The following is an 8,637-nucleotide window of genomic DNA, read 5'->3' as shown; positions in this document are numbered from 1 at the left end:
ACATGACTCAAGCAATTTCAGAAAGCATGCATTTGTTAAATGAATATCAGCATATGGATCAATCTGGTGGCTGGCGTGTTCACATTTATACAGAGTACACACACACACACACACACACACACACACACACGCCTCGAGTTTTAATATACCAAGAAACACCACGGGTGTAAATACAGAGGACACACTTACACACACACACACACACACACACACACACACACACACACACACACACACACACACACACACACACACGCCTCGAGTTTTAATATACCAAGAAACACCACGGGTGTAAATACAGAGGACACACTCAATTTCCTGTTATGTTCAAATCTCTCTCCCCCTCTCTCTCTTTCACACACAAACACACACACACACACACACACACACACACACACACACACACACACACACACACACACACACACACACACACACACACACACACACACGCCTCGAGTTTTAATATACCAAGAAACACCACCGGTGTAAATACAGAGGACACACTTACACACACACACACACACACAAACACACACACACACACACACACACACACACGCCTCGAGTTTTAATATACCAAGAAACACCACGGGTGTAAATACAGAGGACACACTTACACACACACACACACACACACACACACACACACACTCACACACACACACACACACACACACACACGCCTCGAGTTTTAATATACCAAGAAACACCACCGGTGTAAATACAGAGGACACACTTACACACACACACACACACACACACACACACACACACACACACACACACACACACACACACACACACACACACACGCCTCGAGTTTTAATATACCAAGAAACACCACGGGTGTAAATACAGAGGACACACTTACACACACACACACACACACACACACACACACACACACACACACACACACACACACACACACACACACACACACACACACACACACACACACACACACACACACACACACACACACACACACACACACACACACACACGCCTCGAGTTTTAATATACCAAGAAACACCACCGGTGTAAATATAGAGGGGAGAAACGCCTCAACTTTGAAAAAAAAACAGGAAACACCACAGGTGCAAATACAGAGTAACATGTTGTGATTCATATGACATTATCATGACATATTTATTAATTATGAATCATTATTATTTATGATCATTTTCATTAGATGAAAATGAAAAGCACTTTAAAAATGAAAACCCCCATAGTAACAAAAATACCGGAATCTGTCAAATTGTTGCTACTGCTTAGTGCTAGCGTGGTGTGTTAGTGTGTTTGTGTGTGTGTGTGTGTGTGTGTGTGTGTGTGTGTGCGCGTGGTGAAGGCAGAGGATCTTCAGAGAAAAATATGGGACACATTTAAGAAAGCCTCTTGGTTATCTAGGGAAGGTATATTGCGTAATTGCACAGTGGCATCTCTTCATCAAAATCAGAAAACTCATCCAAAAAATAAATCACAATGGCACTGATTGCTCAGGATGGCACACACACAAACACACACAGGCACACACACACACACACACAGGCACAGACACAGACACAGACACAGACACACACACACACACACACACACACACACAGACAGACAGACTCGCACGCACGCACGCACACACACACACACACACACACACACACACACACACACACACACACCTCTGTGAGAGAGCCAAAACAGGTGAGTTGAATATTCATGAAGTCATCAAAACATGCTGGAGTGGGAAACAGTCTCCTGATTATTGGGTTTACAGTGCACTTCATTTTTCCTGATCTTTAAATCGTCCTGGTAACGGAACAGCAGGGCGGGGGCTTCACGGTGAGCGCTGCGCTTTTTAATCACTCAACGTGCCAGAGTCCTGAAGTTTTGTCTTGTGCAGTGCCACCTGCCAAACTATCCACATGCAATAGGTTCGGATTTAATAAGATACATATTCAAACAGTTAATTGACAAATGTCTACGAACACTACATTTAACCTAGTCTGGGAAGTCCCGCCCCACTTCTTTCGGCCAAATTGATTTTGCCTCTGCAGTGGGTCTGGCCAACTTTGGATACCCGTTCATTTCAAGATTTCCAGAATCCTTGGAGCCAATCACAAACTGGCTTTTGGCTACCTGGCGCGCCATTGGCGGATTTAAACTTACCACGGCTACTTTACAAAATCTACTGCACGGAGAGTTTTTAAACATTGGACATGGTGGCCGCCGAAGCACCGCAAAACTTCGATAAGGCAAGTTTTCTTTGAAAACAGAACAGAAACTTGCCCTGGAACAATTCATACAGAAAAAATATGTGTTTGCTTTATTACCGATCGTTGTATCGTTGTATAGTATCGTTGGTCTGATTGGTTAAAGGCGTGTCCAATTACGTGAGTGAAGTGGATCGCTGATGAGTAGTTGGCCAGACTAACTGAGCAAATGCAATGCAGTGAAGGGGCAGGGAATTCCCAGACAACATTTAACCCGTACCTTGATTATCTTCTCTGTTGAATATTTTCTTCTTCCCCAGCCTACAAGCAGAACGGACTACTGTTCTAAACAGATATATAGCGCTCTCTAGTGGACACACAGAGGAAGGAGCAATACATTCCGTGATTTTCTTTCTCAAATGTATAGTTTACTGGTAAAACCATTAAAACAATGGCGACCAATCTAACATTTAAAGGCTTCATCGTATAAACACATGCTTTATGTCCGCGGTTCTTTAGTCTTTCCACACAAACACTTCACCATGATCAATATACTTCTACCCAACAGGTGGCGGTAATTCACAATGCTGGTCTGCAACTTCCCAAAACACCATAGAGAAACCTCGAAAGGAAGTCTAACTTGCGTTGGGCAAAAATGGAGCTCTCGCTAAAGGTATGTGCAGTTCAGGTATACGGAAAACTAGTTGTGTGTATGTCTGTCCCTGTGTGTGTGCATTACTCTGATAACTTTGCATGTAAGAATGTATTTGTTAATTTCCACCAGGTTTTAACGTCCTATGTGGGAATGACCAAACCCACAATGATTAAAGTGGGTAACTCTTACAAGTGCTCGCTATGCAAGAAGGCAGGGGACTACTCATCTCTTGTTCCCCACATTCAGACCCATTCAAGAAGCGTCCTCACGTATAAAGGTAAGATCGTTGTTTATTGACATGAGCGAATGTATAAAGAAAGACAAACTCGTGAGATCGGTTGAACTGAGAAAAAGAAAAACAGTCTGCAGTCTACGGCTATTAGGGAGACGTATCACACACCTGTCACATGTCAACCGGATACGTGCCAGATTAAGTATACTTCCTATTGAAACGACCGTTAGAAAGCTAGCAATTCTAATCCTTGATTATTCATTTTAGAAGCCAGTTTAACTGCACTATTTGCGCCATATATATGTCGACCTCATTTGTTTTCTGTTTTATGGTTTTCAGGAATACAAATATACAAATGTGGTTTGGAATGCAGTGACGTTCCACACTTCCACTGTTGCTTTTGTAACAAAAATGTCGGCAATAAAAACACATTCGTAAGGCACCTGAAAAGATGTGAGGAATATTCCGCTCATAACGTGTTGCCCAAACAGACTTATTTCGGTAAACAGAACAGTGCCCGGACCACAGTTAACGAGCAGGTATCTTCGTCTCGGCAAGCCGCTAACGCCTCTTCCATGGGCACTTCAACAACGCACATTGTGTTGCAGACCATATCCGGACCCTCGCTGCTGCAAGCCGTAACTACGCCTGTCAGGTTGCAAGGCACAGGCGCCCCTTTGTGGCTACAAACGACACGTTTGCCTCTGCAAAACTCAACAGCGACTCCTCTGCTGCTCCAGACAACAACAACAACAACAACGTCATCCTCGGCTAAGCAAATCTCAACAGCTCGGTCCTCACTTCAGGACACGTCGACAACTACATCCACTCTTCAGAGAACCCCAACAAGCACATCCTCGCAGGATGACGTACCAACAACCACTTCATCTCCCCCACAGACCCCAACAACCACCAAGGTCTCTGAACTGCAAACCCCCACCTCTACCCCTCTGGTGCTGGACACCCTGACACACACATCTTCACTACTGCAAACCCCAATAACCACATCCTCCCTCCAGCAAACCAGCACCACCACACCTCCTCTGCCGCACAACACAGCGGCCTCACCACTCTCACCGCTACAACCCACAACCGCACCGTCGTGGCAGCAATCCACAGTTACCACAACTTCTTCTTCGGAGTTCACTCCAACAGCTACACCCTCTGACCCAGAGACATCACCGGCTGATTCCCCACCCTCTGACTCTAACCTGCTGCACACCACACCGCCATCTTCCCCGCCGTTCTTAACCGGAACGTCCATCACCCAGAATGCACCTCACCCAGAAGCGTTATCCCCCTCGTCTCCGTCACAGAGCTCATCTCCACCTGCTGGGTCCAAATATCAGAGGCCAAGGATTAAATGTCCGCACTGCCCCACGGTTCTCTTCAAACGCAACCTGAAGGTCCACATCGCCCGGCACCACAAGGACATCCCAGCAGCAGCGGAGCCCAAGGTCCGGTCTCACCTCAGGAGTGTGTGCGTGGACGCTAGGAACGGGATCATGGCGGTCCAGAGACACGCTCACGGCTTCCTGGCGCCGGTGCACGCCCAGCGGAAGGTCTACGGTGGCCAGGTGAGTCTATCTAGCTATCACTAATAATCTATCACTGTTTGGATGCTGATCAGGTGAATCTATCGATCACGTATCATCTATCAATGTTTGGATGCTAATTTTAATTATCATTATTATTCTTTATTTATTTATTTATTTGCACTATATCCTAGTTTTTATTTTAATTTGATGTCTATTTTTAAGTATTTGCTGTAAAGCACTTTGAGCTTCATTCTTTTGCATGAAAGGTGCTATATAAATGAAGTTTTATTATTATTTTTATAATTATTATTAATAATAATATTATTATTATTATTACGGCGGCCAGGTGGTGCGGTGCGACTTGAGAGAGTGCCAGCAGTACCAGCAGATGGCGCTGCGCCACGGCCTGACGGTCACTCACTGCCAACACACACGCCACCTGGAGCACTGCACGGACACGGCCGCAGAGGAGGCTCTGGGAGCGGACGTGCTCGACGAGATGGTCACCCTCAGGTGTGTGTGTGTGTGTGTGTGTGTGTGTTTGTGTGTGTTAGGGTGCATCAAAATACACAGTTCCAGCATGTTGATCTGTCTGGGTGCTCAAAGTGTTACCATCCATGCAAAAACAATAAATGCAAAATATTTTTGCGATACGTGGTGTTCTAGAGGTGGAACGGCACATCAGCTTTTACCCATTGGGGAGCCATGATAAAGCGGTTCATTTTTTGTATCGTTCTCTGGTGCCACTTTGGGCTTTGGTTTCAGTGTTTGGAGAAGAACTAGAATATTCATGTCCTGAAGGAGATACCAGTGCAAAAAATGCAAAATTTAAGATATTTTTCATATGCTGTGTTCCACCTCTAAATCTCAATGAATTTTCCCAAAACTTTGCAAAAGTAATTTTGATGCGTGTCCGAAGAAAATGCAACCCCAGACGGTTTGTTGAGATTGAATTTTTGCATTGCAATGTGATGCACTCTCCCTCAGGTTCTTCAGCGAGGCCAAGAGGGCCATGTGCCTGAGGAGACAGAAGATGGCGCAGGCTGCGAAGGTTCCCTTCTCCGTGCTCGTGGATCTCGGCGGCGGGTCGGCGCGACAGATGTTCGTGTCCGTCCACGAACCCAAAACTAACCACTTCAGCTGTCTGGGAAGAGTGATGGTCAGCTACAACATGGACCGGAGCGCGTGGCACTGTCCCTGCACCAAGCCACACATGTCCTGTCTCCATAAAAACATTGCCAAATGGCACATCTTTCAGACAAACCGGGACTTGTTCAAGACTTCTGCGTCCTCCTCCTCGAGGGACACGTCTGGGTCATGGAACGTGGAATACACCAATGGCAACGGTGCTTACTCGGCCAACGGTGACGTCAAACGGAGTGTTGAATACATTTATGATCATAAAAGACTACCAGCAGACCTGCCAGAGGACGTGACCAATACGGTGTTTGAGTTCCCGTCGCATTTGTTTCCGGTTGAGGCGACGTGTGGCGTTTGTCCCCACAGTCCCGGTCTGGAAGAGGCAGAGAACGTGACCGACCAAGGCAGGATTGTCACCATGATCGGCGTCGCTGACAGTAAGTGGATCTCTATTCCGGCAACACTTTACCTGAACTTTCTGTCATACGAGTGACATATCACTGTCATTAACACGTCACAGCAGATGTCATATCCTGTCATAAACATGTCACAGCAGATGTCATATCCTGTCATAAACATGTCACAGCAGATGTCATATCCTGTCATAAACATGTCACAGCAGATGTCATATCCTGTCATAAACATGTCATAGCGCATGTCATATCCTGTCATCTTGACAGTGCGTACCATCATCAACCAATGAAATGACTGTTTTTTAGGCCTTTAGGGGGCGCACACACACACACACACTCACACACATAATGTTAAGACTGTTTATAGGCCTTTATGGCACACAGAACACTTAGAAGCAGTTAAACATTTTCAAAGACATGACACTTACTTACATTACTTACATAATGTGTATGGCATGATTATGGCTGTCTTACTTTAACTGAATTAAGTTAACATTTAAAAAATATCAGTCAAACATTTTCAAAAGCATGACACTTACTGAGAACAAATAATTGAATGCAAAACACTGACACTTAACAACATGACAACATAACACGATATGCCATCAACCATAATGTGTTTGGCATGGTTACGTCTGTCTTGTGACCGAGAGTCAAACGGCTTTAAGTCATTTTTGAAGTTACTTAACACATAAAAAAATAACACCAGCAGGTTTTTAATGGCTTAACTTGTATCCCGTGCCACAGATGTGTCCACCTACATCAGGCGCTGCCCAGACTGCCAGATGCTCTACCGGTACCAGGAGTGGCAGGACGGCCTCCACAACTTCAACAACCACCTCATCCTGAGCATAGAACTCTGCCTCTACCTCAGACACAGTTTACAGGTGCATAGAACTCTGTCTCTACCTCAGACACAGTTTACAGGTACATAGAACTCTGCCTGTACCTCAGACACAGTTTACAGGTGCATAGAACTCTGTCTCTACCTCAGACACAGTTTACAGGTACATAGAACTCTGTCTCTACCTCAGACACAGTTTACAGGTACATAGAACTCTGCCTCTACCTCAGACACAGTTTACAGGTACATAGAACTCTGCCTGTACCTCAGACACAGTTTACAGGTGCGGTTCTTTCTTCTTCTCTTTGAACCCTCCATCAAAAAAGAATGACAAGACTGTGACATGAAAAAAACAGACATGTTATTACCCAGCAATTGACATGTTAATAACGTGGTTCAGTTAGTCGTGTGATGGTAGGTTTCAAATCGTGGTACCATTCTTTAAACTGTATATTTTGTGCATATTCCTTCCCTTCACTATATTTCCTCAACCGTTCCTCTGTTAACCCTACAGAACCATATCCCAGTAACCAGAGCCGTGAGGACACTGGAAAGCTTACGGAGGATCCAGTTCCCCCCCACCGACGCACTCCTGAACGCGTACTCCCACTTCGAGGCGCTGAGCAGCCCAGAGGACGTGACCTCCTGTGCCAGTCATGGCAGCCAGAGCAGCCCCGCCGTCATCATGGATCTCCACAGGAAGGCTTTTCTGACCCTCCACTGGAGCGCATAGGAGTGTGTGTGTGTGTGTGTGTGTGTGTGTGTGTGTGTGTGTGTGTGTGTGTGTGTGTGTGTGTGTGTGTGCCAGTCATGGCAGTCATGGCAGCCAGAGCAGCCCCACCGTCATCATGGATCTCCACAGGAAGGCTTTTCTGACCCTCCACTGGAACTCATAGGAGTGTGTGTGTGTGTGTGTGTGTGTGTGTGTGTGTGTGTGTGTGTGTGTGTGTGTGTGTGTGTGTGTGTGTGTGTGTGTGTGTACTCCTGTGCCAGTCCTGGCAGCCAGAGCAGCCCCGCCGTCATCATGGATCTCCATAGGAAGGCTTTTCTCACCCTCCACTGGAACTCATAGGAGTCTGTGTGTGTGTGTGTGTGTGTGTGTGTGTGTGTGTGTGTGTGTGTGTACTCCTGTGCCAGTCCTGGCAGCCAGAGCAGCCCCGCCGTCATCATGGATCTACACAGGAAGGCTTTTCTCACCCTCCACTGGAACTCATAGGAGTGTGTGTGTGTGTGTGTGTGTGTGTTAGTTATTTTAGCCATTCTTTCTGGCTGTCTGAAAATCTCACGCACTCCATATTCCTTTGTGACACGTCGTGGTGCAGTGAAGCATTGATGGGCCTTCGACAAATAAGTCAAGGACCAATTAGATCCTAAGATGGCCAAGAGGGGAGGGACACAAAGAGGGGACCCAAAAAAGGAAAAGGCAATCTTGCCTGATATCGAGGAGGAAAAGGCCTATTAACAATCTTGCCTGATCTCGAGGAGGAAAAGGCCTATTAACAATCTTGCCTGATATCGCGGCTGATGCCGATTCTTAGCCGTAGTCGGTGCCTTTTTATCTGTGTGTTTTTAGGGTGTAGCAGCAGCAGCCCAGATTGTTAA

At 46.0% G+C, this 8,637-nt stretch overlaps 1 protein-coding gene across 1 annotated transcript; it reads left to right on the top strand.

Moving 5' to 3' along the window:
* Positions 1-3,964: 3,964 nt before the first annotated feature.
* On the top strand, positions 3,965-7,768 carry LOC308362929 (uncharacterized protein; the record flags this gene model as incomplete). Its single annotated transcript, XM_080835655.1, has 6 exons — positions 3,965-3,969; positions 4,128-4,677; positions 4,985-5,151; positions 5,626-6,215; positions 6,939-7,078; positions 7,550-7,768. The coding sequence occupies 6 exons, from the start codon at positions 3,965-3,967 to the stop codon at positions 7,766-7,768; spliced, it is 1,671 nt and encodes a 556-aa protein (XP_080691781.1).
* Positions 7,769-8,637: the final 869 nt, after the last annotated feature.

Source organism: Sprattus sprattus (genome assembly GCF_963457725.1).
Source record: "Sprattus sprattus genome assembly, chromosome: 3".
Taxonomy (NCBI): domain Eukaryota; kingdom Metazoa; phylum Chordata; class Actinopteri; order Clupeiformes; family Clupeidae; genus Sprattus; species Sprattus sprattus.
The sequence above is the reverse complement of the archived record's forward strand: the minus strand, read 5'-3'. Positions and strand labels throughout refer to the sequence as shown.